Source organism: Lytechinus pictus, chromosome 2 (genome assembly GCF_037042905.1).
Source record: "Lytechinus pictus isolate F3 Inbred chromosome 2, Lp3.0, whole genome shotgun sequence".
NCBI classification, from domain to species: Eukaryota; Metazoa; Echinodermata; class Echinoidea; order Temnopleuroida; family Toxopneustidae; genus Lytechinus; species Lytechinus pictus.
Window position 1 is genome coordinate 62,213,604 of NC_087246.1, and position 13,351 is coordinate 62,226,954.

The 13,351-nt window shown below is 39.0% G+C and overlaps 1 protein-coding gene across 19 annotated transcripts in view; it reads left to right on the forward strand.

The window, feature by feature from the left end:
* The window catches only part of LOC129269120 (hydrocephalus-inducing protein homolog), a 96,285-nt gene that overhangs the window by 65,619 nt on the left and 17,315 nt on the right, over positions 1-13,351 (forward strand). For all 19 annotated transcript variants that reach the window (XM_064095348.1, XM_064095350.1, XM_064095346.1 and 16 more), the window contains 17 exons: positions 892-1,176; positions 1,312-1,464; positions 1,992-2,225; positions 2,835-2,937; positions 3,323-3,586; positions 4,109-4,386; positions 5,049-5,333; positions 5,539-5,699; positions 6,663-6,938; positions 7,363-7,573; positions 7,869-8,021; positions 8,844-9,009; positions 9,838-9,985; positions 10,687-10,894; positions 11,344-11,571; positions 11,771-11,940; positions 12,977-13,142. In XM_064095348.1, the coding sequence (XP_063951418.1) occupies positions 892-1,176; positions 1,312-1,464; positions 1,992-2,225; positions 2,835-2,937; positions 3,323-3,586; positions 4,109-4,386; positions 5,049-5,333; positions 5,539-5,699; positions 6,663-6,938; positions 7,363-7,573; positions 7,869-8,021; positions 8,844-9,009; positions 9,838-9,985; positions 10,687-10,894; positions 11,344-11,571; positions 11,771-11,940; positions 12,977-13,142 (3,489 nt within the window). The remainder of the gene's footprint in view (positions 1-891; positions 1,177-1,311; positions 1,465-1,991; positions 2,226-2,834; positions 2,938-3,322; positions 3,587-4,108; positions 4,387-5,048; positions 5,334-5,538; positions 5,700-6,662; positions 6,939-7,362; positions 7,574-7,868; positions 8,022-8,843; positions 9,010-9,837; positions 9,986-10,686; positions 10,895-11,343; positions 11,572-11,770; positions 11,941-12,976; positions 13,143-13,351) is intronic.

Here is a 13,351-nt window from a genome sequence, read left to right on the forward strand (position 1 = left end):
CAAGTTGATAGGCTTAAAAAGAGAAATATCAAACATATACTGGGCTTAATGGTAAATGCCAGTTGTAATGATTTCAAAATGAGTTTTGCACAGAATCCAATAAAATTATCACCCAAGTGTCTGTTTGCATGAAAAAAGAAATATGTGACATATTATTCTGGAAGAAATTGTGTAATTGCTGAGAAATTAGCAAAATAGCAGGGAATTCAAGTCAAATGGCAGGGTTTTTTCCAAGCAATAATAGTATACTGTCCCACATGTGTTTTCTGATTCAAGGATTTTACAAATTTCAGTTTATGCACATGTAGCTGTACCAAATCTGGATCCATGATGACATAGTGACTATAAACCTGTGAAATGAGTGTTTACTGCAACTATTTTCATTTATCTTTAAGTCATTCCAAGGCCATTGAATAAATACCCATTTACTTCACCTGGGTGAAGTGTGGAAAATGCCAAAGCTATTCAATGCTGCAGTTTGATTGAACCCCAGTCCTTGTAATCTGTAGTCAAGAGACGACACCTTTGGTGTTGTGATGTAGTTGTTCAGTCAGTTGACTCTAAACCTAAGGGTTGAAGGTTTGAATCCCAACTGGAGCTAAGGCCCTTTGGCAAGGCACTTATCCACATTTGTGACTTTGCACCCAGGGGTTTAATGGGTAACATGAATGATATAAACCTCAATGTGATAAGATTGGTTTGTGTGTGTTGTTAAAAAAAATGGTTGTCTGGCAAGGATGATCCCTAGGGAGTGGAGATGGGTACTTTATGGAGCAGTAATAGAACCAATGTCCAGGGTAATATTGAATATATGTAAAGTGCTTATAACATATTAAGCTCTATCAAAATATAGATATTATTATTATAATAATTTTACCTTTTTCCTCTCAGGATCTTGCCATTGAGATCTCAGACCGTGACCCAGCCGATCACCCGCAGGGTATCCCGTACAAGCTGATGGCTGAAGCCTGTATCCCTGGCATCAACCTGACAGACCTTGGCTCTATCTTTGAGGAACATCGCATCGTCAAGAACCTAAGTGTCTTCCTCAACACCCATCAGCTGGAGCTTGATGGAGGAGGAGTCTTCGGGGAAGACGAGAACAAGTTCATCTTTGGTCATGTGCTGGTTGGGCGAAAGGCCAAGGCCCGCTTCAAGATCTCCAATGCCTACAAGGTATGCGAAGTTGTCATTCTCGTCTTCTTTTAACAGCAAAATGTCAGGGTCAAACAGTTCATAAATGATGGATTCCAGGTCAATATGCTAAAAGATATCCAACATTTTTATTTGTCTGTCACATTCTACATACAGGTATCTTGCGATGTGCTGTTCTCTTGTAAACTCCAGACCAGTAAGCCTTCGTCTAAGCTTCAGGATATCTTTGACGTTGAGCCAGCAAGGGCGGCCATCCCAGCTCATGCCAGTGTCTATGCCACAGTTACCTTCTCACCTCCTTCTATGCAGGTGTGTATTGATTTCAGTTTGAAAAGATCACTGATGCTGATTATATAGATGGTGATCGAGATTGGGATGATGGGGATGATGATGATGATGATGATGATGATGACGATGATGATGATGCTGATAATGATGATGGTGGTGATAATGATGATATTGGTTTATTATGATGATGGTGATGATTTGACTTCTAAAGCCCCAAATCCAATCTGTAAAGTGCTCAAGGTCGCTATTAACACACAAAAAAGAAGGAATTCCTACTTTTCAAGCATTCTTTTATAGTAATCTACATATTTTTTGTACAATAGTTTTCATTCCATGTAGATTTCTTACTTTTTCCAGTATTGACGGACAAATAATGACCCTCGCCCTCCCGACAACTTATCAAACGACTTCAATTTGGGAATTTCTAAATGGGTTTCTTTGAAATTTACAAAATTTTATTTAAAATGATGAAGTAGAATAGAATGTTATATAAGTGTAAACTAGCCCTTTTAAAATATTATATATATATGTATATCGTAACATTACAGACATACACTGGTCAGTTCGAGGTGGCTATCGAAGGCCTCAGTGGACCTCAGGCCAAGCTGCGTAACCTGTCCTTTGAGGTCCAGGGAGAGGGCAACTTGCCCCGTGTGACTGTCCTCAAACCTTCTCTGAGGAATAAGAAGGGTGTACCCCTTCTCCTCTTCACCCGTCTACTCAGCGGTAGATCCCAGACCCTGCCCCTCTGCCTTTCAAACGATGGAACCTTGCCAAGCAAAGTAAGTGATGAATTCATACTCATCTAATTATTAAATTACAACATTGTTAATAAAGTTAAAGTATCTCATGGTCTTCCTTTTAAAAATTTTTTAAAAGATTTTTGTAGGGGGGGGATGGAAATTAGGTGACAATATCACGTAAGGTTTTGTGAATGTTTCTTTTATGACATCTATGTTTAGATATGCCATAAAAGGATGAATGTATTTGGCAACATAAGTATCTCAAATGATTTCAAAAATTTCCATGTGAGTACTGAGAGTGAATGTAAATACTTCTGTTTATTTATCTGGCATTTAGCCTTTCTTGATCAATTTCGCTCAAATAAAATTAACCTGTGTTTTAATTCCAAACATCAGTAATTCAGATTGAAACCTCTCCATTTCTGAACACAGGCAAAACAATTTATTTTAGGGGGCTATTTTTCACAACCTGCTGTCCAAATCTCCAGCATTGGATAACCTTCAACATTGCAATGAATGGGGATTTTCTGGCTCTCTTTTTCATTGGCTCTTTTAAGCATTTTTGGGGCTAAATCACCCTGAGCCCCCATATATTTTTTTGATAGGAACTAGGTAATGTGAGATTTTGCTCTTTAATCTGTTCCACAGGTTGATATTGATCTAGAAGACACATCAGGTTCATTCAAGCTTCAGAGTTCAGCTCAAACCAAGCTCATTTACCCAACGTACAGTGATACTCTGCTGTCAGAAGGTGAGAGATGATGATGATGACGATGATGACAATGACGATTATGATGACAATGACAATGATAATGTTGATGATGATGATAATGATGATGATGATGATTATGATGATGATGATGATAATGATTATGTTGTTAATGATGATTGTGATGATGATGATGATGAAGATGAAGGTGATGACATTGATTGCTACTTCATTGATTACAAATTACTGTAAGTGATTAAACAGTGGTTTTTTAGAAATTTTGTGAATTTAATATATGGATTCAGCATTTTAGGGTCATGTATCATATAATACAAAATCTTGTTCTACGTTTGAAAGCCCTGATTAGATATATGAATGTTAATTTCACAAGTTGAGAATTCTACAATGTTGTCCATGTTATTTGCAGCTGACTCCACCAAGAAGCACCCTCATGCTGCCTCCCTCATCATCCAGCCCAACGAGAAGTCAGAATTCAACGTGGTCTACACCGCCTCCAGCACCGGCCGCAGTGCTGCCCAGGTCCGCATCACCGTCACCGACAATCAGTTTGAGAACCAGCTCATCCAGCTGGTTGGGGAGAGTTACGTTGACGATGTTACATTGGACAACATCCATAGTCTGATTACTGAGGAGACCTTAGATGGGACGGTGGAGGAAGAGCAGATTGCTGGTGAGCCATGTTTCCACTGTTCTTTAAAATCTACCCAGGCATTTGTTGCTCCAATGCAAAATTTGAATGCAAAAATTAAAACCTGACCTCAAACTTAACCCTGATCCTAAGTCCTCACTTTATTCTGAAAAAAGAAGCCCTATCACAACTCTAACCTGAACCTTCTATCAAGGAATTACAAGGTAGGAGCAATTGTTGTAGGAGCAAATGTAGGGTCACCATTTAGCCTGTGGTGATAATGCTTTTCCAGAGTTGAGAAATGGTGCAACAATGCTCATGAACATTTTTGTACAAAGACAGTGGGAAATGATTTGAACAAAATTGAGTTATAGGTTTGGAAGAATTTGTTGCCTGGCTGCACAAAACTGATGAATGATTAAAATGATTCTTTAGCAAGTCACCACAAGATGTGTTGTTATGATTTTGTATGTGCAACTTGGGAAATTTTTGTGTAGGTCTGCCTGTAGATCTTGTTGGTTTAGAGTGTTTTTCAGTGCTTTCTCATCTTGCCTCATTTTTCAGCTGCTCCATCCAACCATATCCACTTTGGTGACTGTCACATCAATGAAGCCCGCCAGCTCTCTTTCACCATGACCAATCATAGTCAGACCGACACTATCCGCTTCCACTGGCCAGAGAACCATTCCCAGCTTAAGTTTTCTCCGGCCATTGGTCATCTTCATGCTGGTTGTGCCAAGGATGTGATCATCACCTTCAAAACTACCACTGCTGTCAATCTGACCAAGGCTTCAGTGGCATGCAAGATGTCCAAGATAAACTTTGATAAGCCAGTCGATCAGGTATGCACTCTAGACTTCTTAGGACAGGCTGGCCTCTGAATTTTCACTTACCTACTCATGTCCAACCCCCAAATTTCTCTATTTTTGCTTCACTTCATGAACTGTTCAAGCCTTGATAATTCAAGTACCATCTTTCATAATGAACTAGAAAACAGACAGATATTTTAAGGAATGTTCCATACATAGAGGGTCGAGTGGATATAATTTATGGAATTATCCAGTAGTTACTATTGAGATATTTAGGTATTCAAGGGAGGGAAAAATTTGTGCACCCATACATTGGATGCCATTATCATATTGTCCATTTGGTCCTTTCCAGACATTCTCATTGGTATGGATTTTCACTCTTACATCTTAGATCTACTATTTGTAATGGAGTTTTATGAAAATCAAATGTACACACAGGATAAAAGAGTATGTCAGACATATTGGCTCTGTTTGAACAGCTATCCACTAGTACCAGAACGGTTTCCCACCAATACCACTACCTATGATCGTCATCAGACCATAGTTGACCAGGTGAAAATGACAGCATTCTCAGCACATTACTCAGATGATAAGAGCACTTTAAAGCTTTTTTCATTAGTACTCTTGTTATCTTATCCCTTGTTTAGATTGTCTAGACAATTTTTAAACAAATTGTTGCATTTGAAATAAACTAGGTAATGGACTGGGATGACCGCTTGCGAACAGTCAAGTGGGTAGACATGCCTGTTGCAAATGCCCGTCCAGCTACCTCCAGTGAGCAGACTGGCGGTCGGCCTCGCTCCACCCAGGACCAGAAGCGGGAGGATCGGGAAAGCAGGAAGGACAAGAAGGGTGCCAGCAATGCAGCTGCTGCTGCTGCCGCCGCCGCTGCTGAGGCAGCAGAGAAGGAGAGGAATGAGGAGGAGATGAGACGGAAGATGAATGCTACGCAGGAAGTGACACGACCTACCAAAAAGAAGGTGAGGATTTTGGAGTGTATGCCAAGTAGGCCTGGGACGAATACCCTTTTTGCCATTTGATTGGAAAAACTCTTGAGGTTTAAACAAATATTTTTCTGTTGAGATATCCAAATCACAGAACAGAACTACATGCATGTTACTCAAAGTGAGCTGTGACCCTTTTTAAACCACTATTTGAACCCCACTCACATATCATCTCATACAGGTGATTGAGACAGAGCCAGAGCCTACCCACTCTGTCAAGGAAGACTCTAGCCGTGAGATAGAACTCAACGTCAGTGCCAATGCCGACTTCTGCAAGTTCAAGTGCAAGACCGAGGCTGTTCACTTCAAAGACACCCTCATGTTCCAGACCAGGATGTTCTCGTAAGCTCATATAATTTAATCGGTTTTTCCTGGTTCTTTACTTTGTTTTCAGTTGCAGATGTTAGCTTTGCCCTATCAGAGGGGGTAACATAAAGAGATACAATCAATATGTATAATTGATTGCAACTTTGTGAGCATAGTTTGCCATGGACTTACAGTTATGATTAGTTGTACGATTGCTTATATCTCTTAAAGCGAAGTGTCCAGAATTCATTATTAAATCAGGGAATTTGAAACCACCATCACTCTTGAGGTTACGACCATAGAGAACGATGAAGTGATGCAGATTAATAATTTTGCCTGTATTCAGGCTGTGGGCTGCAAAGATGTAACAAAATCCCAGTGCAGCGTCATTTGTTTAGTAGCAAACCAATAAGTTGAATCTCTTCCGTTTATACCAATGTAATGGTTCCATCATAGTCATGCAGTTTACGTTTGAGTACACCAGGGGCCCGTCTTACAAAGAGTTACGATTGATTGGATCACTCGTAACTCTTTGTAAGACGGGGCTCACTCCATTTTCTTAACCCCATACCAAAATCTTTACTTTTCCCTCAGGCCAAATTTTCTGCCTAACCCCAGCTAAGGAAATGCTTGCTTTTCTCACAAAAAAATTCGGTAATCTCAGACTAGTGGCATACATCGAGTACCATTCTTGGCTTGGCCTGGTTTCTATTCCTAAAGGGATTCTAAACCCCGGACTATCTTTCTTAGCACAAGAAATGCTCGGCTAAGCCTGCTATTTTGTAGGGTCAAGTAATCCTGTAGTTTAGATGGGGTTAGCCCACTTTGCAAAATCATTGCGAGAAAGAAAGTGGGTTTAGCTTAACCCTTTACTAAAGGTGGGGCTAAATTGCCATTTATCCCACCTACATGAATTGTACAGGGTTAAGGAAATTTTTGCCAGTGGGAAAAACATCGGTTTGTCAATGTACTGAGGATATTGCAATTCTTTTCACACAGGTTCATTGTGACCAACAAAGGAACTGTTGAGCTTCCTTTCAGTTGGCAAGTGGTCATGGAGGATGAGGTTGCACAACACAAGAGTGTCAGCTTTGCTGATGGTGAGCAGATGAGGCTCCCATCCCGCTGCAGCACCGCCACAGACGGCACCGTGGATGTATACCCATTCACCGTAGAGCCTGACATGGGGTCTATTGCACCGGGCAAGAAGCAAAACTTCAAGGTCAAGTTTGCTCCCTTGGATATCAAGGATTATGAAGGCAGGCTCATCTGCAGGTGAGGGTTTTATCGCAATTTAGTTATAGGGAATGGTTGCATTTGATTGGTTTGTTGGAAGAGAAGCAATTGATGCAATACATGCAAAGAAAAAAAAGCGAAATGGTTAAAATGTCATTTTGTTGCTTAATAGAAAATTAGTTTGTTAGATTTCAATCCAGTTAGTAGCATTTGAAAAGCTAATGTTAGTTTTTATTATAGTTCTTGAACGGCCATATCAAGTTTGCGGAGCTTTATTGAAATATCTGATTTTATTATTATATTTCTAAGCGTGAAGACTAACAAATCAGTACTGGAACAATGTTATTTGTTATTAAGTTTCAAATTATAGAATGTATAATGAAAGTACATGTTGACTCCAAGAGGATCACTGCAGCTTTGAAAATTGTTTATTGCATACATGTATCTTTGCTGCATTATCTAGGGTGCCTAACCTGGAAGAGGGCAAGCAAGGACCAGTCCTGGCAGTCAAGGGCAAGAGTGTGATGCCCTACTGCCACTTTGATCTGGAGGACTCGGACTACATCACTGGAGCCAGACGCAACCCGGAGCTACCTGGACCAGGAGGGGCTCCACCTGGATCTACCCTGGATCCCAACACCAGGGTCCTGGAGCTGGTCTCAGTCGGTGTGCAGGTGAGAAAGATGGAGGAGATGTAGAGAGAAAGTAGAAAATACAGAAAAATTACTGGATTTCTTAGCATCATGTTCTTAAGGACATGCAATTCCTGGGCATTTTATCTGTGTACACTTGCTTCAGTGGAAAATCTGTGTGTTAAGTGATACCTTAAAATGTAACCTTGAATGGAGCCATAATCTTCATCCTAGTTTATGGAGTGAATTCAGAAACTTTCCCCACTCTCTTCATTCTCATTATCGATCGGCTAGATGTGCCTAAAACCATGTTGTTACATGTATGTCCCTTTAACAGGTGCGCAACACACGTCACTTCTTCATTGTGAACCCAACAGCCACGGCTTACACCTTCATGTGGACGTGTGAGGATGAAGAGGACCCCAAGAAACCAATTGTATTCCAATGTCTCACTACAGAAGGCCAGGTGGCATCTGGCAAGAAGACACAGGTAGGTACAGGTAAAAATGGAGGCTCGGGCGACTTTGCCCCAATATGCCCTACAGAGCCCTGGAAAACCCATAAAGATCCCTTGAAATGCACATAGAGTCCAATTAAAACTTATATGTTGTAGTAAAATTGGGCTGGTGAGTTTTTCCCATTTGTTTCCCTGGGTAGGTGGCCAAATCAAATTCTCTTCAGTGTTATTGCAACTCCATTGTGGAAGATTGTTGGAGACTTGTAACTCCAATGCCAAATTATGTCATTTATTGAACCCATTTCATGAGGGTCATTTTGCTGCTTGCAGGTGATATGTTGGACACTTGGTGGCTAAATGGCCCTCTCTGCCACATTTATCACTTTTGTTATTAAAGACAGATCATTCTTTTGTGAAGTTCTTAATTACAGAACCAAGTTTGTCAAAGCATCTGACAATCTTCATCGTAGGGAGTTTTAACTCATATTGAAAATATATTTAGTGATATTACTGATCAAAAGCTCTTGCAGTGGAGCAGGGTAAGTGCATGTATGCATCATATATTTGACAAATTATCAAACTTATATTCTTTTGTATAGTGCGTTGGCCTTCTACATGAGGAGTCATGGCATTGTTGGATTTAATAATTATAATCAATCAAATATTGTTCAAAGACAAGTGACCTGGGATAATTCACTAAAAACAGATACAGGTTTATATATTTTTAATGAGATGCAACTTAGTTATATATTTGATTTGTTTATAAATTCTTTAATTTGACTGTAGCTGTTCATTAATTGAACCAAGGTATGTGAGCAGGTTGTAAATGTATCGTATTCCTCTAATGATATCCAGGTGAGCTTTGAGTTCTTGCCGAACCAGCTTGGTGTCGTAGAATCTTTCTGGAGGTTCACCATCCCTGAGCAGAACATCTCTGTCCCATTCCTCTTGGTAGGCGACGCCCACGAACCTGCCGTCTCTACTGACAGATCCCACATCAACTTCAAGTCGATGCTTCTTGGTGAGTGTTTGATTTATTCATCAAAATGTACAGGATTGGATCAACTAGAGATTGTAATCCTTTTGCTCAAATCTAAAGAGTTATACAGTGCATCCCTGAAAAAAGGAAAACGGGATTCCCATGTCTTTTTTCTTCAAAGGCAAATGAATTCTGATATTTCATGTACATCATCATATAATTCAATATATATTTTTAAACGAACACTTCGAGCATTAATGAGGAAGACGAGTGTGAAATTTTAGTATTAAATTCAGGTTGAGCAGAAAAATTGGCCAAGATTGGTTTGCGATAGGACAACCGTGCTTATTTGACATTTGGCTCAGTAGCATTTCTTTTGTATTCTTTGTTAAGTTTCTTTCACTGATATACCTCAATATTTATTGTTCGTAATCCGCCATGCATGAACGATTAAAGATGAGATTCCATTCTTACCACAAGTATCAAATTTATAGTAATAACACATAGGATGTGCTTTTTCAAACTTTTTTCAAAATTCAGTTATTTGAGGTGGCACATATTATCCCCATTGTGGCATTGTTGCAGTACGAAATTAAATGTAAAACAAAGATAATGATTCAAATTATACTAGATTAGAGATCAACTCCTCTCATGCAGGTTCTGCATGGAGAAAAAATTCCTCCAATGCTTTTATACTTTACCCATCCAATTTTATTATAATATCAAAAGTAGCTATCAAACTTCACTATTACAATTGGTGTGAATTGTATCAACATTGGCCAGGGTAAAACAAAATTTGTCAAGTGTTTTGGGCATTTTGGATTAGTATGACATAAAAATACCTTGAATATCTTTGTTGTCTTATATTAGGTAATGAGGCCTATGAGAGGATTTTCCTGATCAATAACGAGGCTAGAGCGTTTGATTATGAGATCAATGAGACGTCTTGTCACTCGGAAGCATTCTCTTCAAGGCTTCACTTGACTCCCATGAAGGGTACCATCCTACCAAATGACAGGTCAGTATTATGCTAAAAGGAATCAAGTGGAACGATTTTGTGAGATTTTTATCTATCGGTCAGTGGGGGTGACATTCTCTCGAAGGTTGCTATACAAGATTTGAAATTCAAGGGGGGGGGGGGGGCACCCCAATGCAGATCAGAGCCCATGCACTTGATAATGCATGATTATTTGGGAACTTATACATGTAGCTAAAGGTATTTACAGTGAAACCCGTATATAAAGACCTCCCAAGGGAGACAAGAAAAGTAGTATTTATGTGTTGTATGAAAATGTATTCATGACCAGAAAAAGTGGTCTTAATTAGCAGGTGACAATCATGGACAAGTTCTTATTATGCGCGTGTCAGTAGGTAAAACATTATATAAATGTGTCCTGCTATACAGCTAGGTTAGTCATGAGAGCAGATGTTGCAGTGCTAGGATCTAGTTCTGGCTCCTGTTTCACAAGGACTTGTTATAATAACAAATGCGCAATTTATATAACTAGTTTCTTCTCGATCAATCAAATTGAATAATTTCAGTAGCTTTAAACTGCTATTGCACAAACTGTTATTACAACAAGTTTTACGAAATGGGTCCCAGGCTAGTTGCTTTAAGGGTAAGGTGTGGAATGAGACCAAATTAAAGGTAGGCAAGGCGGCGGTAGACCAAGTGGCAATTTACCGAATGTAAGTCTTGTCTTTTCTCTCCTATTCCAGGATCCCCATCGATGTCTCCTTCACCCCTCACGAGGAGAAGGTGGTCAACTTTAACGTTCAGATTCAAGTTCGGAAGAAGACCCACCCAATCTGTCTCAATGTCAAGGCTGAGGGCTACTCCATGAACTGTATCGTCCAGTGTGAAGACTCTACCGGTCAGAAGAAAGACCTGTCTAGTTCTGGCATCAACTGTATTGATTTTGGAGAGGTCAGTCCTATTTCGTATTGTTCCACTGGTCATTTGACCATTTCCTAAATCGGAGTTGTTTTTTGTTGACTTGCAGTCGAGGATGTTTTGCCGTTGATTTGATTTTGGTCACAAGATTTCTTTTTAAAACTATTTAATCCCCCGGCTTATGCTTTCAAGAAATTAATTCTGTTCCATCACTCAACCAAGGAGTAGTAAAACATTTCAATGAATTCTGTTTATTTAATGCCTTACAGACCACACTCTACTAAAGATGTTAAATTAGTATAATTAGAGTTCTTGAAAGTGTACATGGGCATTCATAATTCCAGATGCTTTGTAAATAACACCATACTTTGGTGTATTTGGTACCTTTTATGATTGCAGCAATAATAAAAATATGTGAATGTACATATGTCTATTACATAAATGTTACAATTTTTTTTCTTCAACTCTGACGTTTGTTTCAGATTGAGGTGAACGAGAAAGCAGTACGTTCTCTGTACATCATCAACACCGGCAAGTTCAACTTTGACTTTGAGTGGATCTTGAAGGAAGAGACCAAAGGAAACAACTCTAAGCTCTTGAGTATCTCACCAGAATTTGGTGGTGTTCCCTGCAATGATCGCAAGCGTAGCGTCCTGGCATTCAAACCCACGTACAAGACAACCCTCAGAGGATGTGAGCTCATTTGTAAGGTGAGTCGTCTCACATTTAGTGGTGTAACGTACAATGATTGAAAGCGTTGCATCCTGGCTTTTAAACCAATGTACAAGACGATCCTAAAATGCCCCCTCCCCCCCCCCCCAAATAAAAAATGTTGATATCACTTTGGTACTCTATTGCTGGACAAACCTAGATATATTTTCTCACTAACATTTTTTTTTCTTCTTTCAGATTGCCAATGGTCCATCGTACGAGGTGAAGATTGTCGGTCATGGGGTTGCCCCCGGTCTTCACTTCTCCTTCCCTCAGTATGACTTTGGACCATGTTTCATCCATCGAGCTGGGATGCCTACCCACTCCAAGACACTGACACTCACCAACAGAGACAGCAAGGACATCAGGTAATAGGGCTTTCTGCAAAATATTTCTAACTTTAGCACAATTTTACACATGATAGAACCCTGTATCATGAAGCTTGGTGATTGATTTGTGGAGGCTGATTTCATGACTAATCACATACAATAAGCGCTGTAATCTTAGTAATTATGGCTGCCAAGCTACAGCTGGGGTAATAATATCCAAGTCCTTTGGAAGCGCATAGAGACATTATTCATAATGTGATATGCGCTATACAAGAACTGCATATTATTATTATTGATAATCGATGCTATCAATCATAAAATCAGCCAAACAATCAATTTCTATATTTTATGTTACAGGGCCTTGATAACCCTTTCATAGGTACTACATCTGAATCACTACTCAATCACTGTGAGTGATATCAACTGATGTAGAAATCCGTTTTCGTAGATTAAATTTCTCATTGATAACATTTGAATGGAAAATTGAATATTTCCGAAAATATGATAAGGTTTATAGGAAATGTATTCACATTATGTTAAAACATTAAAAAAAGAAAAATTCTGCTTATATTGTATATTTGTTGTCTTTACTATTTTGTTTCCCTTTGCTTTCATAATGAATAAAACATTTCAGTTTTCATTTTTAGACGGTTATAAATGATATGAGTGTCATAAGAGTTAATAAATTGAATATTTACATGTACTAATAGAGATTTGTGCTCCAATCGGCTCTCCACTTAAACCAGGATTTAATTTAAACTCGAGTTCAGAATACGGGCCAATTTGTTGAAATACCACCCAACTTACAATACCTCCTGGGAAGAAAATAAATAATTTAGAGAAGACTAGGGTATGTAGGAATGAAGTTCATGTTCATCATAATATTAATAACAAGATTTGTATGGTATGTTATGCTTTTAATTTATAAGCTCTAAATCTTCTCTCTACAAATGAAATATCTGGAATCTAACACAAACAAGTGATTAACTGGGTCCCTAATTCCTTTGAAATTGAATTGATACTGAAAGCTGAGTCAATGTAAACAACAACGCTGTTAATTCTCTTCAATTTACAGTGTTGATTGCTTGTATACAAGCACATCCCACCTACATCTCCAGTTTGATGCGACAGTGTTGTCACCAGGAGAGAGCAAGGATATCACCTTTACATTCTATCCCAGAGAAACAATCAGATATCATGAGGTCATTCAGTTTGAGCTCAATGGGTTATCTCGCACGCAGGTACGTGTTGAAGAATTTCTCTTTTCGTTCCAATATCCTCATGATAAAATATCAGTTTGTCTGATTCAGTGTTCAGTTTCCATTGTGATTGGAAGTGTTAGGTACAAGACTCAACTTCAGTGGTGTTAACTAGCTGACCATAATTTGAATTATATGAGAATGAAGCCTGTGGAAGAAGTTAGCTTATGTGAAAAAGAAAAATGAACAAG